General features: G+C 36.2%; 1 protein-coding gene across 7 annotated transcripts in view; it reads right to left on the reverse strand.

Moving 5' to 3' along the window:
* OPHN1 (oligophrenin 1) overlaps positions 1-25,202 on the reverse strand; it is a 560,542-nt gene that overhangs the window by 110,825 nt on the left and 424,515 nt on the right. For all 7 annotated transcript variants that reach the window (XR_002340743.1, XM_021080299.1, XM_021080302.1 and 4 more), the window contains 3 exons: positions 17,910-17,994; positions 12,742-12,800; positions 11,502-11,607 (listed from right to left, as the gene is read on the reverse strand). Coding sequence is in view for 6 of the 7 variants with exons in the window: in XM_021080299.1 (XP_020935958.1) it covers positions 11,502-11,607; positions 12,742-12,800; positions 17,910-17,994 (250 nt within the window). In the remaining variant the exon portion in view is untranslated. The remainder of the gene's footprint in view (positions 1-11,501; positions 11,608-12,741; positions 12,801-17,909; positions 17,995-25,202) is intronic.

Here is a 25,202-nt window from a genome sequence, read left to right on the forward strand (position 1 = left end):
ATAATAAAATGTTTTTAAACAGCAAGAGTTGGTGTCGGTCACAAAGTGAGTATTCCCCTTCCCTAAAGATGATCCCTTTTAGGGCAGACAGCTTTCATTTCCACCACTGGTGTTATGTTATCTGTAATTTACTTCAACATAGGCAGTGCAATGTTCTGAATTTCATCAATGCCATCAAATGCAACCACACCATTATTTTATTATGTGCCACTCAGAAAGAAAAAAATTGTTAAATCAATATGTAATATTTTAAGATATTTCAAATAGAAAATAAACTCAACAATGAACCTAATTTAATTAAAATGGCTACACTACGAGCAGCCCATGTTCATGCATGTAGAGGTTAGGATAATTACATCAAAATTGCTACCTGACAAAAGTGATTTTAAGAAACCACTGATTCTAAGATGCAACTAGAATTCAGGTTATAATTTCAAAAAGACAAGTGTCCTGGAGTTCCCGTCGTGGAGTAGTGGTTAACGAATCCGACTAAGAACCATGAGGTTGCGGGTTCAGTCCCTGCCCTTCTCAGTGGGTTAACGATCTGGCGTTGCCATGAGCTGCGGTGTAGGTTGCAGACGCGGCTCGGATCCCGTGTTGCTGTGACTGTGGCGTAGGCCGGTGGCTACAGCTCCTCCATATGCCGCGGGAGCGGCCCAAGAAATGGCAAAAAGAAAAAAAAAAAAAAAAAGACAAGTGTCCTTTGGAATTGATGAAATTTGATATACACGTTTGTTAGTTTTCATGCACACTCTAGGGTAGGTGAGCTATGAGTCTGGTATTCTAATTTTAAATGCATACTTACATACTTAAGGGCTGATTAATTAGTACTTTGAAGAATCTAATCAGAATCCATAGGGGGTACTATGAACTTCATCTTTCATCTCTAATAAACAGTATTGGCTTTTTTAATTAGCATGATTGGTGGCAAACTGATTTCTCAATGCTGAGATGTGTCAAGATACATGGATTACGGATTGGCTAGAAAAATTGTATAGACATTCCCAAGTTTTCATGGACAAGCTAGAAGAACAAAGCAATGTTTGTTATTAACAATAGAGTAGATCAGCTAATATTACGTGTCCTCAGAGATGATATAGTATAAGATGCACAACATCACCTATGATGTGTTCTAGCCAAAAAAATTGCTCACTTGAATTCATCCAGCCTTTAATTACAGCCTATAGCCTGTAATTCATAAGAATTAAATAAGGAAAAAAAAGTCAATAATAAAATGGTAAAGTAGACAAAACTAGTAAGTAAGATTCTATAGAACAACTGTTCTAGTATCTTCAATAAGCCAAAGTTATAAATAAAGAAACATCATACACCACATTAACAAAAGAAAAGTCAAAAACCACATGATCATCTCAATAGATGCAGAAAAAGCATTTGACAAAGTCTGACATCCCTTCATGACAAATACTCTTACCAAAGTGGTATAGAGGGAACATAGCTTAACATAATCAAAGCCATTTATGACAAATTCACAGCAAATGTAACACTCAATGGAGAAAAGCTGAAAGCCTTGCCGCTAAAATCTGGAACAAGACAAGGATGCCCACTCTCACCACTTTTATTCAACATAGTATTGGAAGTCTTAGCCACAGCTATCAGACAAACAAAAGAAATAAAAGGTATCTAAATTGGAAGAGAAGAGGTAAAATTGTAACTGTATGCAGATGACATGATACTACATATAAAAAACCCTAAGGAGGAATTCCTGTCGTGGCTCAGTGGTTAATGAATCCGACTAGGAACCATGAGGTTGAGGGTTTGATCCCTGCCCTTGCTCAGTGGGTTAACGATCTGGCATTGCTGTGAGCTGTGGTGTAGGTCGCAGCCATGGCTCGAATCCCGTGTTGCTGCGCCTCTGGCGTAGGCTGGTGGCTACAGCTCCAATTTTACCCCTAGCGTGGGAACCTCCATATGCTGCAGGTGTGGCCCAAGAAGTGGCAAAAAAAACAAAAAAAAAACAAAAACCTAAGGACTCCACACAAAACCTACTCGAACTGATCAATGAATTCAGCAAAGTAGCAGGATACAACATCAACATTCAGAAATCAGTTGCATTTCTATATATCGACAATGAAATATTAGAAAAGAAATACAAAAATACACTACTTTTTAAAATCACACCTCCAAAAATTAAAAATACCTGAGACTAAACCTGAGCAAGGAGGTGAAAGGCTTATATGCAGAGAACTATAACATTAATCAAGGAAATTAAAAAGTGTTCAAAGAAATGGAACGATATCCCATGCTTCTGGGTTGGAGAAATTAATATTGTAAAAATGGCCATACTACCCAAAGAAATCTACAGATTCAATGCAGCCCCTAGCAAAAGAAACTGTACTAAATTAAAAAAAAAAACTGAAAAGGAGATAAGAAATAAATATAATGTGATGCCTTACATTGAGTACTAGTTTGGACCAACCACCTACAAAGGGCATTTCTGGATCAACTGGGGAAATGTTAATATGGTATGAAAAGGCAAAAATTGTTGAACTGAAAAAAGTTTGGTATTACTGAACACTATAATTTTATTTTGGTAATAAATGCAAATATATGTGTGTGTGGCGGGGTTATGTATGTATACATAAACACACACTCACAGAAAGATCCAGAAGAAAATGCAGTAATATGTTACTAGTAGTGATTTTTTGGATACAGAGAATAGAAAACTTTATTTATTTATTTAGCTTTTGCTCTTTTGTATTTTCTAATCTCTACAATGCATGGTATTGCTTTGGAAATAACATAAGTGTTATAGTTACAAAAATAAGAATATTCCAGTAAGCCTGAGAGCCCACATCCTTTAAAATGGTGGCCCAAGCCTAGGATTGGAAGTGGTCCTGCATTTGGGCATCAGACCATAGGATTTAATTGCCTGACTCCACTAGCGTTGCTGTGATATTATCTCATCTGCTTTAGGTTAAACTCTCACACATGATACAGTCAGAATACCTGAAAGAAAAGACAGTTAAGAATGCACTGAACTTACAGAACAGGTTGAACAACTGTCTTGTTTCTGCTTCCTGATAAAAACCTGCATGAGTGGTAGAATTAGGCCTGAGGCTTGCTTCCACTGATAGAGAGATTATAGGGGAGGTGACTTGTACCATTCTCCTACTTTTGATTAATGAAAGTGACAGGTACCAACTAAAAAGAATAGAATAATTGGGAATCTCAAATTGGTTGAGGTCAGTTTGTGTCTATTATCAGTCTAGAAAATGGGCTATCAGTGGAAACATACTACAAAAGCATAAGTTATAAATATCACATAGAATATGAAAGCAATATTTGGAAGTCAAGAAAATAGTGTGAATTTGGAAAGCACATGGATTTTCTTCTCCTGTGTAAATTTATCTGTTGGAACAAAGCCCATTTTTTATTTTATTTTATTTTATTTTATTTTATTTTATTTTATTTTATTTTATTTTATTTTATTTTATTTTATTTTATTTTATTTTTGTCTGTTCTAGGGCTGCATCCGTGGCATATTGAGGTTCGAGATTAGGGGTCTAATTGGAGATGTAGCTGCTGGCCTACCTACGCCAGAGTCTCAGCAACACGAAGCCTATTTTTAATCTTCATCTTCCCTTACAACTTTTGGTTAGAACCAAAAAAACTTTTGGTTTGAATGAATAGTACTATGAATACTCATACTCTTTACCTTAATTCAAGAATTAACATCTTTCTACATTTGCTTTCTCTCTCTCTCTCTCTCTATATATATATATATTTTTTTTTTTCTGAGCCCTTTAAAAATAAATTGCTTCAACCTTAAATATCCTAGCATTCATCGCCAAAGAATAAGCAAATTGTCCTATAAAATCACAATAACGTTTTTATACTTAAGAAAATTTATAATAATTCCCTATCATCCAATATCTGGTCCATAGTCACACTTTCTCAAATGTCACAAAAAAATTATAGTTGGGTGTTTCAAATCTAGATCCAAATTTAATGTACCACATATGCTTATGTTTCTTTAGTCTCTTAATATAGAACAGTACACCTAACTCTTTTCCTCAGGACATTGACTTTTTGAAAATTCCATGCCAGTTGTCTTGCAGAATGCCAAACACTGCATTTTTCTACACCCTGTTTTTCCTGCAAACTGAAATTAAACTTTCTTGGCAAAAACTTTTTTTTTTTGCTTTTGAGGGCTTCACCCAAGGCATATGGAGGTTCCCAGGCCATGGGGTCGAATTGGAGCTACAGGTACCGGCCTACACCACAGCCATAGCAACACAGGATCTGAGCCACGTGTAGGACCTAAACCATAACTCACAGCAACACAGGATCCTTAACCCACTGAGCGAGGTCAGGGATTGAACCTGCAACCTCATGGTTCCTAGTCGGATTAATTTCCTCTGCGCCAAGACAGGAACTCCAAAATGTTTATGTTGTATACTTCTTACTGTATCCCATCAGGAGGTACATAAGGTCAGTCTGTATCTTTATTAGCAATGCTAAATCTGATCAATTAATTAAGGTGGTGATTACCAGATAACTTCATTGTAAACATACAATTTTTCTATTTGTAATTAGTAAGTAACATATGGGTAATACATTGAAAGTATATGAATAGCTTGTTCCTGAAAAATTATTTATCCAATGGTTTTGATCTATGCCAGAAATGGCATTGAGGTTGCAAATTAGTAGTTTTTCTTTTTTTTTTTTTTAAGTGTCATTGATTTACAATACTAGTTTCAGGTGTGCAATACAGTAACAACATTTTTATAGATTATCATCCATTTAAAGATATAAAATATTGGCTATATTCCCTGTGCTGTAAAATATACCCTTGTAGCTTATTTATTTTATACACGGTACTTTTACCTCTCAGTCCCCTACCACTATTTTACCCCCTACTTCCCTTTCCCTACTGGTAACCACTAGCTTTTTCCCTCAAGATATTTATCAGTTCCTGTTATGTTTATTCATTTGTTTTATTTTTTAGATTCCACATATAAGTGTTAGTATGCAATATTTATCTTTCTCTGACTCATTTCACTTAGCATAATACCCTTCGAGTCAACTCATGTTGTTGCAACTGGCAAAATTTCATTCATTTTAAGGTTGGATAATATTCCATTGTATATATGTACAACATCTTCTTAATTCATTAATCTGTCAATGGACATTTAGGTTGCTTCCACATTTTGGCTCTTGTAAATAATGCTGCTAAGAACAATAGAGTGCATGTATGTTTTTGAATTACTGTTTTGTTTTCTTTGGATATATACCCAATGGAATTGCTGGATCATATGGTAGTTCAAATTTTAGTTTGAGGAACCTCCATAATATTTTCTTTCCTTTTCTTTTTTTTTTTTTTTTTTTTTTTGTCTTTTTGCTATTTCTTGGGCCACTCCTGCGGCATATGGAGGTTCTCAGGCTAGGGGTCAAATCGGAGCTGTAGCCGCCAGCCTATGCCAGAGCCACAGCAACGCAGGATCCGAGCCGCGTCTGCAACCTACACCACAGCTCACGGCAACGCCGGATCGTTAACCCACTGAGCAAGGGCAGGGATCGAACCTGCAACCTCATGGTTCCTAGTCGGATTCGTTAACCACTGTGCCATGACAGGAACTCCCATAGTATTTTCCATAGTGGCTGCACCAATTTACATCCCCACCGAGAGTGTACAGAGATTCCTTTTTCTCCACATCCTTGACAACATTTCTTATTTATAGTCTTTTTTTTTTTTTTTTTTTGGTCTTTTTGCATTTTTTCTTGGGCTGCTCCCGCGGCATATGGTGGTTCCCAGGCTAGGGGTTGAATCAGAGCTGTAGCCGCGGGCCTAAGCTACAGCCACAGCAACGTGGGATCCGAGCTGCATCTGCAACCTACACCACAGCTCACGGCAACGCCGGATCCTTAACCTACTGAGCAAGGCCAGGGATCCAACCCACAACCTCATGGTTCCTAGTTGGATTCGTTAACCACTGCGCCTCCACGGGAATTCCGTATGGTCTTTTTGATGACAGCTATTCTGACAGGTATGAGGTGATATCTCATTGTGGTTTTGATTTGCATTTCCCTGATTAGTGATGTTGAGCATCTTTTCATGTGCTTGTGGTTATCTGTATACCTTCCTTGGAAAAATATCTATTCAGGTCTTCTGTCCATTTTAGAGGGGGTGGAGGTTTTTGTATTTTTTATATTGAGTTGTATAAGCTGTTTATATATTTTTGATATTAACCCCTTATTGGACATATCATTTGCAAATATTTTCTCATTCTGTGGGTTGTCTTTTTGTTTTGGTGATGGTTTTCTTCACTGTGCGGAAGCTTTGAAATTTAATTAGTCTCTGTTTGTTGTTGCTTATATTTCTTTGTATAAGAAGACAGATACAAAAAAATATTACTATGATTTATGTCAGAGAGTGTTCTGCCTATGTTTTTTTCTAAGAGTTTTACGATTTCAGGTTTTACATTAAGGTCTTTATTTTGAGTTTATTTTTTGTCTATACTATGAGGAAAAGTTCTAATTTCATTCTTTTATACATAGTTGTCCAGTTTTTCCAGCACCACTTGCTTAAAATACTGTCCTTTCCCCATTTTATATTCTTGCCTCCTTTGTCATTGATTAACTGTCTATAGGTCTGGGTTTATTTCTGGGATCTCTCTTCTGTTCCATTGATCTATGCGTCTGTTTTTATGCCGGTAATGTACCATTTTGATTATTTTAGCTTTGTGCAAACTAGTAGTTTTTATATTTCTATCATTCCTCCCACATTTATTAGCTGGTGTTCTTTAGTAATAGAGTTTTCCTAGGGTTGCCACTGTGGCACAGTGGATTAAGAATCTGACTGCAGTGGCATTGGTTGCTGTGAGGCACAGGTTTGATGCCCAGCCTGGATATGGCATTGCCATAGCTGTGGCATAGATAGCAGCTGTGGCTTGGATTCAATCCCTGGCCTGGGAATGTGCAGGTGCAGCCATTAAAAAAAAAGAAAAAGAAAATTTTTTCCTTACTCTACCTACCTCCCATGGATTTTAATTTATTCCAAGTGTCATAATCAAATATAATATTCACTGTTTTTGATATTTAGGTTGCTCCCAGATGTAACTAGTTGACAGCTTTTTCAAGCAAATTCCTGAATTTTATGAAATGACCCTATTAGTGCATGAGCTCTACTTTGCTTACAAAGGTATACTTTAGCCAAGGCTCACCTTATATTTTCCTTGCCCTAGACCTGGAATCATCCATTTCTTTAAGAAACCTTGGTATTTTTGAGAAGGGAATGTTATTTAGAAACAAAAGATCTGGGCATTAGGTGTATTATTGCTTTTTTGGATTAGAATCACTTCAAGAGGGAATCAATGTAGAGAATATTTTATTGTTTTGTTTTTAAATAATGACCCGATGTTGGCACTCTCAATTCAACTTTACTATCAAAGAATATTTTTCTTTACGTATTGAATATTGCATGTGTATCTCTTTCTCTTACACCATAAATCTTGGCTTCTGATAATATTAATATATTTACTTTTTACTTTGTCCTTATGAGACACATATACATAAAATAGTTTCAAATTATAATTGTAAGTATAATTTATTACTAGTGATAATAAACATACTGGGTGGTGCTTACAAATTTTTGAAAGCTTTTCCAATTTTAGAATATATTTCATTGGCACGAGTCAGAGGACTGTTTTAACAAATTAGATGAAATAACTGTTTTCTCTGTGTGAGTATGCTATGAATTTGATAAACATTTAGATTCATTTCCCTTTTTTGTGTTCCTTTTAGGGGATGTAATGTTTTCCTTTTGATTTAATTTTACTTTTTTGATATGTAAAACATTACTGTGGCTCAAAAGTCAAAACTATAGAAGGAGGTAGACCCAGAGGAATCTAGCTCTCATCCCTATCCCTTCCACCCCATTTACACCCATCCTTTGTAAAAAAATAAATAAATAAAAAATAAATAAAAGAGAGAGAGAGAAACCACAATTAAATAGAGTGAGGGCATCAGAAGTGGTAGCGCTTGTGCTCTGCAATAACAACAGAGCCCAACAGGAAGAAGACAGACTCTTCTTTCCAGCCAAGGACTCAGCCAATGAAAAGCCATGGACACTTTGTTTATTATAGCCCTCCCAACTTCCTTTTCTCCTCTAATAAAGCATTCTCTCCCTTGCCAGGTGGGGATTTTCACATGGTTCGCCATGGATGCAAATTCTAAATTGCAATTCTCTGCTCATCTCAACTAAACCCGTCTTTGCTGGAGAAATATCTAGTAGTCAGTGGGTTAAGGATCCAGTGTTTTGACTGAAGCAGCTTGTGTCACTGTTGTGGCACAGGTTCAATCACTTGCCCAGGAACTTACATATGCCATGAGTGCTACCCCTCGCCAAAAAAAAGTTCACTCTTCCAAAAGATACAATTCAGTGGGTTTTTTTTTTTTTTGTATATTCACAGAAGTGTCCAACCATCTTCACTATCTAATTCCAGAACATTTTCACCACTCCAACAAGAAACCCCATAACTATTAGCTGTCACTTCCCATTCCATCCCATGTCCCCATGTCCCCATGTCCCCATGTCCCAGTCCTAGGCAGCTATTAATCTACTTTCTGTCTCTATAGATTTGTCTTTTCTGGAAATTTTGTATGAGTGGAGTAATATAATATGTAGGCTTTTGTGTCTGGTTTCTTTCACTAAGCACAATGTTTTCAAGGTTCATCCATGATTACTTTTATGGCTGAATAATGTTTCACTATATGTTTACACCACATTTAATTTTTCCATTCATCAATTGATGATCATGTGGGTTATTTCCACCCTTGGACAACTATGAATAATGCTGCCATGAACATCTGTCTACTGGTTTTTGTGTGGAAATTGGTAATGCATCCTGAAAATCACTTCAAAACAAAATTCCTATTTTCCTCATTCTTTTTAATGACTATTTAATACTAGTTGTTTGAATATACCATGATTTACTCAACTAGTCCTCTATTGTTGGACATTTATGTTGTTTCCAACCTTTTGTTACTAAAAATTATGCTGCAATGACAAAACTCGTGCAAATGTTGTTTTGTATTTGTATAGCTATGTCTTCAGAGTAGATGCCTAAAAGTGGAATTGCTGGGTCAAGTGATAACTAGAGATGCTAATTTGTTAGATATTGCCAGATCCCCCTCCTCTAGGTCTATATTGCATTAACAACAGCAATGGATTGGAGTTCCTATACTCCAAAGTCTTATCAACAGAGAATGTGGTCAAGGCTTAGGGTCTGCCAATAAATAGTATCTCAAGGTTCAAATTGAATTTTCTTATTATAAGTCAGTTTGCACAGTTTTTCACTTACTTGCAGGTACTTGTCTTTCTTTTTAAAATTTATTTAAGTTTTTTTAAAATTATAGTTGATTTACAATGTGCCAATTTCTGATGTACAGCAAAGTGATTCAGTCATACAAATAGTATTTATATTTCCATATTCTGTGTGTTTGTGTCTATTGTTCCTTTTGTCCTAGGAATTTTGAGGACCAAAGTTCTTCAGCTAAGGTAGTTGGCCAGTCTGGGTGGATGGAAGTAGGTGTTTCTCACTAACTGTCAGTAGGAGAATCTTCGAGTCCTTATATCATATCACATATTGAGACTCTTAGAAAGTCAGAGTTGGAAGAACCCTTTGGGATTAGCTATTCCAGTCCCCTCATGTTATAGATGAACAAACTGAGGCCCGGAAAGTAGGATGGACTTTCTTTAGGTCACATAGCAAATTAGTAATCAGCCTAAACTGGTTCAAGTCCCTTTACCCCTGGAAAACTTCAAATTAACATGCAAATGGCTTATGTGCTGGTTTTTGTACTTTACTGAGATTATTATAAACAATTTTTTGGAAAGGGAATGTTTTGTCTTGTCTTGTCTTTTCTGAGGCCTCACCTGCAGCATATGGAGGTTCCCAGGCTTGGGGTCTAATCAGAGCTATAGCCACCGGCCTACACCACAGCTCACTGCAATGCCGGATCCTTAACCCACTGAGCAAGGCCAGAGATCGAACCCACAACCTCATGGTTCCTAGTCAGATTTGTTAACCACTGAGCCACAATGGGAACCCTGGAAATGTTTTTTAATGTTCTCTATTAGCCAAATTGCAAACATTGGCAATAAATATAAAAGCCATCTACTTGTGAATTATGCCCATTTATCTGCAATAGTGTCTATAATACTCATTGGCTATAGAAGTATAAAAAAACAAACAAAAAAACACTTAGAATGTCAGACCTGGCTAGATACTGGAGAGATATCATATTACAGAGGAATCTGAGATCCAGAGGTGTAGAATGATCTGGATTTGTCACATCAGGAGGCCAAGAGGTCCATTTAAGCCTGGAGTCTCATCTTCGCTAAGGGCATCGATTTCAGGTGTTTTAGATACTCTTTAAATGAAGTTAAATATATCATCACTGCATTTCTGTGAGTGTGCTGATAGCTTTCTTAAATACAAACACTTAAAGTGCATCACAATTTTTTCTAAGCTTGTCTTATTTATTTATTTTTCTTTCATTTTATGGCTGTACCCATGTCATATGGAAGTTCCCAGGCCATGGACTGAACCCGAGCCTCAGCTGTGACCTATGTCATAGCTGCAGCAATACAAGATACTTTAACCCACTCTACCGGCCAAGGATTGAACCCATGCTGCTACAGACAATGCCAGATCCTTAACCTGCTGTGGGAACTCCTATTTACATTTTAATATACTCAAGGGTGCCCATAAGAGTGATCTGCCCATGGACATCAAGAATGCTAGTAGCAGAACTGACACTAGAATCTGGGTTTGCTGACTCCTGGACAGAGGACTGTTTCCTAGAGGCAGCAACTGGCCTTTTATGTGTTAAGTAAATTCACCTTTATTCATAACATTGAACCTTCTGGCCAGGAACCACCACAGTGGGGCACACATGCCTCTTAGGAGCCACCCATCCTTGAGCCAATCACTAGACCTATTCTCTAGAATGCTGCTATCTGTTCCTGCTTGCCACATACAAGCAAAGAATGTGACCACAGTCTTAATAATGAATTCCCATGTCTTGAGCATGGGAGTGCAATGCAATCTCTATGTGCCATGCATTTTATCTGTGTTCATTTAAATCCACACAACAATATTTTGTGGTAGCCAATAGTACTGTCATTTTACAGATTATCAAATGAGGTTAATACAGGTTTACCTAATATTATATAGCTAAATAGTGGTATGGCTGGAATCTGAAGCCAGGTTTATCTGACTACAAAGCATGTATTCAGCTCACTCTATGTGGTCTTACCCCTCAACTGAGACAATCCCTCAACTAAGATGCATGATGACTCCGAGAGGATATACACAAGGGTAAAGGCAAAATGGCTTTTCTCACAGAGCACTCAGCCTGACCAAGATGAAGTTGGGGACTGTAACTTATTGAGCTGACGGGCAGTTTCTCTTCAGTGCTACCAGTAAGCCAGTCACCTAATAGGAACTCTTCTTGAAAACCTAGAAGTTACTTACTTGACCAAGTGTCTTATAAGAATTTCCAGCATCTCTCGGTTCTTTTCAGGTAGCTTATATACCAGGGAGTGAATAGCTCCCAGCCGATAATCCAGGTTGTCAGACTCTGAGAGAGAACAGAGAGATAGTTTTGCCTTCTGGATCAAGCAAAGTCTTTTTCTCTCTCTCTCCCCCTACCTCCCTCCCTCTCCCTTTCTCTCTCTCTCTCTCACACACACACACCTGTGCATGCACATGCACACACACATACACAATGCAGAGATAGAGAAACATAGAGAGTCAGAGAAATGAAGAGAGATACATAGACACAGAGACACAATGACAGAGACCAAAAAACAGACACTGAAAGAAAGAGGCTAAAAAATGTAGACTAAAAATGAAACAGGCCTAGAAAGATGAAGAAATATGTGAGTAGAGAAGATAAGACTGACAGCAAGTCAGAGTTCATAATACAGCAGATTGCTCCTAAAGTTCCACATGTAAACTTCCAGCTGGAAATCACTGCCCAACCATTTTCCTTGTGGAACTGGGGATTATGCTGCTACCTCTGGGCTCCTCTGAAAAATCACTAAGAGCGCTCAGAGTAAAGAGTTCTCTTGCCTCAACAAAGATTCATTATGAGGACAAATCCCCTGAATCTTTTTCCTGGATACTATTCAGGACATGATGCAGAAGAAGGGTCACACTGAGGTAGGGAGGGGTACTCATACAGTGGTCTCAGCCAAAACTTTTAATGCTTCTTCAGCTGCCAACTTTTTGGGTGATTCTATATTCCTTATTTCCTATGCACTCCTTCACCCTCACCCTCAGTCTTATCTAAAAAATGTGACCTTAGCACTTAAAAGATTAGGAATAATAATTTACAACATAACTGAAAAGGCAAGGTGCTGAAGAAAAGCTGAAACAGTAACTGTAATGGAACCATTTTGTGGTCCCCTGGTATGGGAGCCAATACTGTTTCTCTGATATTAGGCATAATCAATCAATAAAGTCTTCACACCTGTCACATCCCTCAAGTTAGCCAGTTTTTTCCAATGCATCTAAGAAACATCAATTTATGAAAAATAATACAATTGATTTAGCAATCAAAAATTCTCTCCTTTGACAGTGGACAAAATCTGTGTATATGCTTTTGTTCTTTTCCTCAATTACTTTCATCAAGCAGTTTTCTAGGCTTATTGCTGTAAACATTACTAAGAAGCCAGGACAACACAATTAACTAAGTAACATAAATACTTACTGGCAGCAGAGACCAGCTCTTTGTGAAGTCTATAGGTCATGACAGGTTCAGAAAGATTCCTGAAATTAATGAAGATTGTATAAGTTCCTTTGTGGAGAGAGTAGTGAGGCCTTAAATTTTCAATTCTGTGGGCAACCAAGGCTGAAGTTTATGAGCCCCACAGATTAGCATGACTACATATATTTCTCTCTTCACCTGAAACTTTGTCAGAGCAATCCTAACAGCTAGTAATTCAGCAGAAGACCTACAAAATTATCAACCTTGAGCAAGGTCTCCAACTAGTTCTCCAAAAGTAAAAACTGGCAAAATCCAGTGCTGCAAAATTCTGAAGGGTATCCACTATGAATGCTATTAATGAAGTCCTTACAGTTTGATAGTTCATCAGCCGCCAAAGTGTTTTCGTATCTGTCTTGTAATTTGATCCTTCCAAAAAAGTCCTATGAGGTGGGGCAGTAATTCAAATTCCTATTTGATGCAGAAGGAAATTAAGACTCAATGAGTTTCTTTATTTAGTCAAAAAATATTGGCTGAACACCCATTATTGACTGCCATTGTGCCAGGTATTGGAGATCCAGAGAGGAATAAGACATAGTCTAAACCTCCAAGGAGCTAATAGTCTAGTTGACCAGACTGCTATGTATAAGATTTGCAATGCAATGGAACAGGTATGATGATAAAGGTAAGTGATGCATGGCTCGGGGGAAGGAAGTAATCTAATAATAATAATAATGGAGTTCCCATCATGGCTCAGTGGTTAATAAACCCAACTAGCATCCATGAGTATGCGGGATCCATCCCTGGCCCCGCTCAGTGGATTAAGGACCCGGTGTTGCCACCATGAGCTGTGGTGTAGGTTGCAGACATGGCTTGGATCCCGCACTGCTGTGGCTGTGGTGTAGGCCAGTGGCTGCAGCTCTGATTGGACCTCTAGCCTGGGAACCTCCATGTGCCACGAGTATGGCCCTAAAAAGCCAAAAAAAAAAAAAGACATAATAATAATAATAGGAAACTCTCCACTGTTCTAAGTGGTTACCTATATTTACTCATTTAATTCTCATGACAACCCTGTAAGGTAGATATTGTTATTATCTCAATTTTATAGAAAAGGAAACTGAGTTTCAGAAAAGTTAAATAATTCATCCTAGACCACACAGATAGTAAATGGCAGAAGTAGGCAGTCTGTCTCAAATGCATGTTCTTTTTTTTTTTTTTGTCTTTTTTTTTGCCATTTCTTGGGCTGATCCCACGGCATATGGAGGTTCCCAGGCTAGGGGTCGAATCGGAGCTGTAGCCGCCAGCCTATGCCAGAGCCACAGCAACGTGGGATCCGAGCCTCATCTGCGACCTACACCAGAGCTCATGGCAACGCCAGATTGTTAACCCACTGAACAAGGGCAGGGACTGAACCCGCAACCTCATGGTTCCTAGTTGGATTCATTAACCACTGCGCCACGACGGGAACTCCTCAAATCCATGTTCTTAATCACTATGTTATACTGCTTGCCACTGCAATTATTGTAGTAATGTAGGCGAGAGATAATAAAAGCCTAAACAAAAACAGTGCCAGTAAGGATAGAAAGAAAAAGTGAAGAGAGTTATTTGAAAGATATTAAATCTAGACTTCCTTCAACAATGAGTATCTTGGTGAGAAAGAGAGTAATCTGACTTGGATAATTGAAAATAGAGTAGAAATTGATGCAGAGGGAAATGGAGATGCTGTGTCAGGGATGTTTCTGGGACAGCCAAAGACAGATGTCTACTAGATAAATGGATGGAATGCCCTTCTAGATCTGAGAAGATGTGGAAATCATGAACCTAGAGGGGTGATTAAAACTATGAGAACAGATACCACTGCTCAAGAAGAGATGGTAAACTAACAGCCAATAGCTACATGAGGCCTTTCAACATGTCTCCCTTGTGCAGAATAGTGTGTAAAAAAGAAATGGAATTGAATCAGTAATCAGAATACGAAAATTTGAATATTTCACATAAAAATCCATATTGTCTACTTATATTGAAAAAGTGAAAGATCTGTCTACATTGGGCCCATGTGATCATTTGTGGAAGTAAACAATATTGTCATTTATATATAAAAAAGGGATTGCTATGCAAATAAAGTTTTGATATGCAACATGTCTAATATGAAAGTAGTCTACTTCAGTCATTTTCATGTGGTGGCCCCTAAGGATATTTGAATTTTCCATCCTTTCAATGTAGTAAAAAGAGAGAAAAGCCCTGAGAAATATCAGATAGAAAGTCCATAAAAGGCACTTCTAAAAGTGGTCAAAGAGGGAAAGAAAATCCAAAAGCAAGTGACACAGCAGAATCCAAAATAAGAAAAGTTTAAAGGAAGGCTTCTTAACAGCTTCAAATGCTACAAAGAGGTCAAATAAGGCAAAGGCTGATGATTATCTATTGTGCTTATCATTGAGGGAATCACTGGTGACCTTGGCAAGAGCAGCTTCAGTGGAGCAGAGGGGGTGGGAGTCATATTGCACTGGGTTAATGAATAAACTGGGAGGTTAAGAAGTAGAGACAGGGAGTGTATACTTTCTATACTGAAACTTGATTGAGAAGGGGTGAAATATCTCTCTCTTTAGGCAATCTTGTTGAAACTCCTGCCTCCAATTATCGGTGTACACTGTTATTGATTCTCAATTTTTTAGCTCAAGCCCAGAATTCTTTTCTGAGTTTCACTCCTATGTATTTCCTATATATCGCATTACCTACCTGAAATTCTTGCCCTGCTTTTTTCAAAGACACCTACATTCGACATATCCAAAATCTAATTGGTCATATCCCTCAAATTTAGTAGTTTTCCTGTGCTTCCCAAATGTATGACCATCATTTGGTTGTATGGGCTGGAAATACAGAAGTCATTCTTTTATTTCCTTCTCCTCCATTTTCATATACAAGTTTACTCCCTAAATCTCTTGACTGTGCTTATTTCTATCTATTCCCACTGCTAGTGACTAGTCCACACATAAGCACCATCTCTTTCCAAAACTACAACAATAGCTTGCTAATTGGTTTCCATCTCTACCTATTTTGCCTCTCTTTACTCATCTCCCTCTATTTTTTTTCAAAACGCAAAATCTCATTATAGAACTTCCTGCTTAAAAATCTTTCAATATATTCCCATTCCTTTTAAAATAGATCGAGACCCCATAATTCTTAAAATGTCCTAAAAGGCCTTGCGTGATCTGACCTCTGCATATCTCCACCTCCCTCTTTAAACTCAATACTCAATCTATACTGGTACATGTAGTCTTAAAAGGATCTTCCGCTTGCTTCAAGAACTTTGCATATGAAGTTATTTCTGTCTGGAACTGCCTCCTCCCAGTTGACTCCAAATTATAATTCAAACCTCAGTCCAAACTAAAAACCACAATAAATCAGGACTTTCTAATATATGACATCAAAGCACCTTGTACTTTTCCTTCAAGAGCACTTATTATATTTCCATATATTTGTTTAATTATTTGTCTTTTGTCTATTCTCTTTACTGGACTATAACATTTTTAAGGACAGAGTCCATATCTACATATAACTGTATACCTATTGCTAGACACCATTCTAGGCATAGAGTAGATAACTCAGGAAATGTTTATTGAATAATTTAGTGAATGGTGGAATGAATGAATGAAATAAGACACAAGGTCAAAGAGATGTCCATTGCTGGAGCATATTTACTTGCTAAGAGGAAAGAGCTAGTTCAGTGAGAGAGGATGAAGATACAAAAGAGAGAAGGGATAGTTTTTAGAGTAATTTCTGGAAATGTTGGAGATAAGAGGTGAGTTAGGTACCTAGAACACAGATGGGGAAAGCACACTTTGAAAATACTGACACATTTGAGAAATCTAAAGGGTGTTGATTGGCTAGTGCATATTAAAGGTTTATGGATAAGATTCTTATAACAAATATCTCTTATTAGGGGTGCTGGCTACCCAAGCTTTCAGGCTTAATTTTTTTATCTTTCAAAAGGGCTACATTGCATATTGTGGGATGAGCTGGGAAAGATGTAATGTGAGAGGGACTTAATCTATATAAATCTTTGAAAAAAACCTGACTGCTTTTAAGGAGGCTAAAGACATAGTCACTTGCTTGCACTGTTTTCATCATCACAAACCTCCTAAAAGTACACATAGCAGATTGTTGTCTTTACTAAATAACCCAAGAACACAGCCCCTGGGAGGTGGGGAATAGTGAAATAAAATTCTCCAATACCAGAGGCCTTACAAGTCAGAAATAATTAAGTTCAAATAATACAAGCTGTGATCATGTATATGACTTAATGTGAGAGGAGCTATGCTTCAATTTCTTCATTTGTAAAATGTGTATGGTAACAGATACTTTACAAGTTTATTGTTAGAAAAAAAATGACATTGTCAGTGTAAACAACTAGAACCCTGCCTAGTACAGAATAAACCCTCCAACAGTGTCTTTCTTCTTTGGCACTAGAAAGAGCACTCATGTTTACTTAAAGTTCTAAGATAATGCTACAGCTGAAGGTCATTAACAGAAATATCTAGGACTCATTCTATTTTGGATCAATGGTATTTCCCAGAGCTTAAGTACCTATCTTAATATCTAAAGAATACAATAATTGAAAAGAAGATATTTTAGCACATAAAGTATGGTACATATTATGGGACATAAAAATAAGAAATGAATGAGTTTAAAAGTATATATGTCACAAATACTTGTTACACAATACATATTTATGATAATAAACTGAATGATATATTCATCATCATTGCACATCCACAAATTTTGCTGGTAAGTTAAATTTTTTTTCCGACTGTGGCCACTTTATTCAGTTTGAACATTTTTATTGTTGCACTTTTTTTTATTCCCAGCATATCCATCAATTGACAAAACATCAATTATTTTAAGGACATGACTTTTAAATATTTTTGAGCCATTTTCCTTTTAAAAAGTCATATTTCAACAACAATTCCATTATTTTGATGCTTACCTTGCTTATATTCCTCAATTAAAAAAGTCTCCTAATGCACATTTTTTTGACAGAAATTATTTTCACTCTTTTTTTTCCTTTAGCAATCCTTTCCAATTTCTCAAAATTGGGACCACATTAATTCCAATCTCCACCCAGACACATTTCACGATCTCTGAGAAAGCACTGTTCCAAATCATATCAGGCATACCTGAGGTAGAATTTCAAGGAGCTGGTGACTGTCTTAATGTCCCAATCACTATTATTAAAATCAACATCTCCTGGGCATTTAGGATCTATTTATGAAGAAAAAAATTTAAAAGTTAGCATTCCACAAGAGTTTACATTTTTACTGCTTTCAAAGAAAAAAAAAGTGAATTAATTAAAAGATAGTTACTCTAATCAGTTTTGAAAAGATGAAAACATTACAACAAATATATCTTTGAGGTCTCTAAAATTCCCTTGCATGTAAGGAGCTTGGAAGTCATCTCTTTCATTCACACAATGAGAAAAAAATGGAACAAACTGAAAATCAACTGCTCTTTTTTCTATCAGAGAACTGAGGTCATAGGGCAAACAACTGTACCCAAAACTGAAGAGCGAGAGAGACAAAGATAATCAAAACTTATTGAGCAGAAGCTCAAGAGCAAAAAAATTCCCTGGGAACCAGTAGAGAGCTAGGAAAACCCAATCTGTAAATGACAGATGACTAGAGGCTCACAGTGTGGACAAGTTTGAGTATTAAAGATTCTAAGGGGGGTCCAGTCCTAGGGGGACTCCCAAGCTTTTGTGAGTTTACCTGAGAAGCTTTAATCAGGTTCTCAAAAGTGAAGATCTGAGAAAAGTTCCCTCATGTTACTGTAATTCTGAGAGTGGAGTTAAGGAAACCAGCCATTTAAAAAATATGTACAGAGTATTTCATTCTTCTTAATAAGGCCTACCCTCAAGAGAAAACTATTTTACCAGAAATTAACTGACCTAGGAAAGGGGAAGTTCCCAAATCCAGATCTAGCATGCCTTCCTGTTTCTTCTAAGGGGGAAAAATGAAACACAAATGAGCAATACTTATGAAGGTCACAAGTTAGAAGCACAGGTTCAACAAAAGACTGAGACATACAGAATTGAAGAAAGCTAACCCTCCCCTCACACTTTGCCACCACATCAATAGGCCTCCTGGATACTAATAAAGGAATATGACTAAAAGAACTATTATTTTCAGACAAAATTTAAGTTTCTATGGAAAACAAAAGACAATAGCACAGGGAACCATGTCCAATCACTTGTGATAGAACACGATGGAAGATAATATGAGAAAAAGAGAAATATATATATATAGAACTGGCCCACTTTGCTGTACAGAAGAAATTGAAAGAACATTGTAAATCAATTATAATAAAATTTTTAAAAAGTAGGGACAAAAACAAGGTCACCAGAGGTAATTTATCCCATGACACTTATGGTTTCAGCAAACAATAAACACAGCTAAACTCTAGCCAGACAAATAAAACTTCACACTAAAGACCTATTTACCTCAATTCCTTTCACACATCATGTCTGGCTTGCAACAAAAATTATAAAATACTACGAAAAGACAAAAAAAATTTTAAGAGACCCAGAAAACATCAGAACCAGATTCAGATATGACAGATATTTTAGAATTATCAACCTGGGAATTTAAAACAAGTATGATGGGAATTCCTATCATGGCTCAGTGGTAACAAAGCCAATTCGTATCCATGAGGATGCAGGTTCAATCCCTGGCCCAGCTCAGCAGGTTAAGGATCCAGCAATGCCATGAGCTGTGGTAAAGTTCACAGATGCGGCTTGGATCTGGCATTGCTATGGCTGTGGCATAGATCAGCAGCAGTAGTTCTGATTCTACTCCTAGCCTGGAAATTTCCATATGTCATGGATGCAACCCTTAAAAAGACAAAAATAAATAAATACACAAATACATAAATAAATAAACAAAACAACTATGATTAATATACTAAGGACTTTGATGGACAAAGTGGACAACATAAAAAATGAGTTGGATTAACTTAAGCAGAGAGCTAGAAACTTTAATAGCCAAGGGGAAATTCTAGAAATCAAAACCACCTAGCAGAAATGAAGAATTCCTTTGATTATCACAGCTGGGAAAATAATCAGTGAGTCTGAAGAAATGTCAGGAGAAACTTCCAAAACTAAAATGCTAAGAAAACAAAAAAGAATGAAAAAGACAAAACATAATATTCAAGAACTGTGGGACAATAACAAAAGGTGTAACACACATGTAGTGGGAATAACAGAAGGAAAAGAAAGACAAAAAGGAACAGCAGAAATATCTTAAACAATAATAACTGAGAACTTCCCTAAACTAATAATAAACATCAAACCACAGATCCAGGAAACTCAGAAAACACCAATCAGGATACATACCAAAAGAATATATATCTAGGAATATAATAGTCAAACTAAATAAAGTCAAAGAAAAAAATCTTGTAAAAAAGACCAAAAAACAAAACAACAACAATAACAAAAAAAAAACAGTTTACCAAAAGGAAGAGCAGGATAAGAATTACTCTGACTTTTCTCAAGAAAACATGTAAACAAAACTCTATTTGTTTACAGTGTAATAAAATATTTAAAGTGTTAAAAGAAATTATCTTTCAAAGTGAATGAGGAATAAATACTTTCTCAATAAACAAACATTGAGAAAATTTGTCAGCAGTAGACCTGCCTTGCAAGAGATGTTAAAAAAAATTCTTCTTAAATCTATAGTACAATAATTCAGATTTCTATAAAGAAAGAAAGAGTATTAGTGGAGGAATAAATGGTGGTAAATAAAACACTTTCTCTTATTTCTCTTCTAAATTCATCTAAGAGGTAAAAGTTCAAAATATAGCAACAATGTATTCAGTGATTATAGCTTGTGGATAGTGAACTAAATGACAAAAGTATTATAAAAGGTTAAAGAAGGCATTAGAAATATTCTGTTTTAAAGTCCTGACAGTACCAGTGAAGCGGCAGAGTATTATTTGAAAGAGGACTTGTAAAAATTATAAATTTATGTTGCACGCACAAGAGCAACCACTAAAAAGTTTTTTTTTTAAAAAAAGCATAATTGATATCTAACAAAATAGACAAAATGGAAGCATACAAAATGCTCAATTAAACCCGGAGAAGGCAGAAACAGAATGGACAGAATGGTATATGAAAAGACAAACAAAGAACAAGGACAAGGACATGACTAGAACAAATAAGGTAGGAAATAATATAACTATATCAGTAATCACTTTAAATGTCAATGGTACAAATACACTGGGGAGAAGACATAGACTTTCAGAGTGTATTATAAAACAGTACTTAATTATATATAGCCTATAAGAAACCCAGTTCAAATATAAAGAGACATGTAAATTAAAAATAAAAGGACAGAACTGAAGTTCCCTCGAGGCTCAGCAGTTAATGAACCAGACTAGCATACATGAGGATGTGGGTTTGATTCCTGGCTTTGATCATTGGGTTAAGGAACCAGCACTGCCATGAGCTGTGGTGTAGGCTGGCAGCTACAGCTATGATTCAGCCCCTAGCCTGGGAACCTCTCCATATGCTGCAGGTGCAGCCCTAAAATGACAAAATAAAAGGACAGACTTGTGGTTGCCAAGGAGTGAGGGGAGGGGATGGGAGGGACTGGGAGTTTGGGGTTAGTAGATGCAAAGTATTACATTTGGAGTGGATAAACAATGAGGTCCTACTGTACAGCACAGGGAACTATATCCAATTTCTTGGGATAGAGCATGATGGAAGATAATATGAGAAAATAATATATATATATATATATATATATATGACTGGGTCACATTGCTTTACAGCAGAAATTGGCATAACATTGTAAATCAACTATAATTTTTAAAAATTATGAAGGCTTTATACATAAAAATAAAAAAATAAAATAAAAACAAAAGGAGAAAGATACACCATCCTAATATTAATCAAAAGAAAGCTGACATAGCTCTATTCATTTCAAACAAAGTAGACTTCAGATCAAGGAAAATTGTAAGGGATAAAGAGGGGCTTTCTTTACATAGAATGTTTAATTCTCCAAGAAGACATAACCATCCTTAACAGGTATGCATCCAACAAAAAAGCACCAAAACACGTAAGGCAAAAAATGATAGGACTACAAGGAGATGAATCCTTGCTGCAGACATCAACACCTGTTATCAGTAGTCAAAAGATACAACAGGCAGAAAATCAGTAAGTAATTGAACTGAATAGTACCATCAACCAACTGGATTTAATTGACATTTATAGACTATTCATCCAAAAAAAGCAGCATACACACACTCTTCTAAAGTTCATCCAGAACATTCACAAAAATAGAACACATTCTGTGCCATAAAAAAACCTTAATAAACTCAAAAGACTAAAATTATACACCAATATGAAATTAAACTAGGAAAGCAACAAAAGATAAGTAATATTCAGTGTAATCCCTATGAAAATAAAAATGGCAATTTTTGCAAAAATAGAACAAATAATTATAACATTGTAATGGGACACAAAAGACCCCAAATAGAAAAACAACCTTGAGGATGAAGTGGAGGTATCATACTCCCTGATTTTAAACTATACTACAAAGATACAGTAATCAAAACAGTATGGTACTGCCAGAAAAACAGACACATGGATCAATGGAAATGAATCCACACTTATATGGTGGATTATGGTCAATTACTCTACAACAAAAAAGGCAAGAATATGCAATGAGGAAAAGACAGTCTTTTCCATAAATGGTTTGGGAAAACTGGACAGCTACATGCAAAAGAATAAAACTGGAGTACTTTCTCATACTAAATACAAACATAGATCCAAAACAAATTAAAGGCCTAAATGTAAGACCTGAAACCATAAAACTTCTAGAAGAAAACATAGGTAATAATCTCTTGGACAACAGTCTTAGTAACATTTTTGTGGATATGTCTGCCCAGGCAAGGAAAATAAAAGCAAAATTAAACAAATGAGACTACATCAATATACAAAGGTTTTGCACAACAAAGGAAACTATCAACAAAATGAAAAGCCACCTACTTAATGCAAGAAAATATTTGTAAATAAAATATCCAACAAGGGATTAGTATCTAAAATATACAAATAACTCGTATAGTTCAATTTAAGAAAAAAAACTCAATTAAAAATGACAGAGGACACAAATAGACATTTTTCAAAATAAGACGTACAGATAGCCATGGGCAGATGAAAAGATACTCAACATCAGTAATCATTAGGGAAATAAAATAAAAATTACAATGCACTAACACCTTACATCTGACAGAATGGCTATTATCAAAAAGATAAGAGATAGTCTTGGTGAGGATGTGGAGAAGAGAACCCTCATTCACTGTTGGTAGCAATGTACACTGGAAAATAGTATGGAAAATAGTATGGAGATTCCTAAAAAAAAAATGAAAATAAAACACCATACAATCCAGAAATTCCAGTCTGAGTATTTATGTGAAGAAAATGAAAATACCAATTTTAAAAGATATATGCACCCATAATTTCGCTGCAGCATTATTTAACAGTTGCTGAAATATGGAAGTTCAACCTAAGTTTCCATTGAATGATAAATGGATAAAGAATATGTGGTGTATATACACAATGGAATATTACTCACCCATAAAAAGAATAAAATCTTACCATTTGTCAGAACATGGATTGACTTAGAGGGTATTACGATTAGTGAAATAAGTCAAAGATAAATACTGTATGATTTTACTTATATGTGGAATCTTTAAAAAATGAAAAAAAAAACATAACCAGAGTCATAGATACAGAGTATAAATAGGTGGTTGCCAGCAGGGTAATGTTTGGGGGAGAAGAAAAATAGGTAAGAGAGATTAAACTTCCATTTACAAAATAAATGTCACAATTATGAAATGTACATTGTGGGACATAGTCAATAATTATGTAATATCTTTGAAGGTGGCATGACAACTATACTTATCATAATGATCATTTTCAAATGTATGGAAATATTGAATAACTATTTTGTGTAGCAGGAATTAACACAGTGTTGTAGGTCAATTTTACGTTAAAAACACACAAACTCAGAGAAAAAGAGATTAGTTTTGAGGTTAGTAGAGGTAGGACATGGGGGAGGGGGATTAGATGAAGGTAGGCAAAAGTTACAAACTTCCAGTTATAAGACTAATAAGTACTAGATAGGAGTTACCTTTGTGGCTCAGTGGGTTAAGAACCCAACTAGTATCCATGAAGATGTGGGTTAGATCTCTGGCCCTGCTCAGTGGGTTAAGGATCCGGCATTGCCATGAGCTGTGGTGTAGTTTGGAGGCATGGCTTGGATCTCGCATTGCTGTGGCTGTGGTGTAGGCAGGTAGCTGAAGTTCCAATTCAACCCCTAGCCTGGGAACTTGAATATGTCATGGGTGCAGCCCCCTCCCAAAAAAATAAGTACTATATATGTAATTTACAACATGCCAAAAAGAATTTACACTGCTGTATGTTATACATGAAAGTTAAGAGAGTAAATCCTAAGATTTCTCATCAAAGGGATGAATTTTTTTCTTTCTTTAATGTCGTATCTATGTGAGATTATGCATTTTCACTAATGTTATCATGGCAATCATTTCATGCTGTATGTAAGTCAAATAATTATTGTGTACACCTTAAACTTATACAATACTACATGTCAATTACATCTCAATAAAAATGGAAGGAAACAGTGTTTAGTTGGAATTGAGATATTTCATAAGTGTAAAACATATACCATATTTTGAAGAATTAATATCAAAAAATATAAAATAACTCAATAATTTGTAATATTACATGTTAAATTAATAATATTCTTAATATATTCTTATATAATAATATTCTTATATAATATTCTTAATATATTCGGTTAAATAAAGTTTACAAGTAAAAAAAATGTAAAAAAGTGCTTCTAAAATACAAATACAGCCAAAATCATTCCCATTCCAAAAGGGAGAAATAAGAAAACAGAAAGGGGTAACAAGTTCAAAACCTTAAGGCCAGTTTGGGTAGGCATCCTGCCTTCTAGACATACTGGGATAGTGGCCCTTTCTCCGAAGGCTTGGGTGCCCCTACTCCCATGACTTCGTTGGCATAATCCATTCTGCAACTCTCCTAGGTTAGAGTTCAGTGCCTCTGGCTCTCCCAGGCTGGAAGTGCATGCGTCGGGTTCTACTTGTCTGGGGTAATGGAGGCAGCCCTCGCAATGGCCCTCCATCTATCAAACAATATGTGGAAGCAGCCACACCTCCAAAGTTCTTGCACTCTGCATGGTGGCAGAGAAGGTGCTCCAGTGACACTCACAAAGTTTAGTGTCTGTGCACTGCAGAGGGGCAGCCACTTCTAGCCTGTGTTTCTCCTGATATAACACTTTTCTCTCAGGAAAAGTGTCTGGCACATAGTAAGTAGGATTTATCCTTTTGCACTAGGTAAAGGCAAAAGATTCCTGGCTACAGAATCAACATTT

This window comes from Sus scrofa, chromosome X (genome assembly GCF_000003025.6).
Source record: "Sus scrofa isolate TJ Tabasco breed Duroc chromosome X, Sscrofa11.1, whole genome shotgun sequence".
In the NCBI taxonomy this organism is placed as follows: Eukaryota; Metazoa; Chordata; class Mammalia; order Artiodactyla; family Suidae; genus Sus; species Sus scrofa.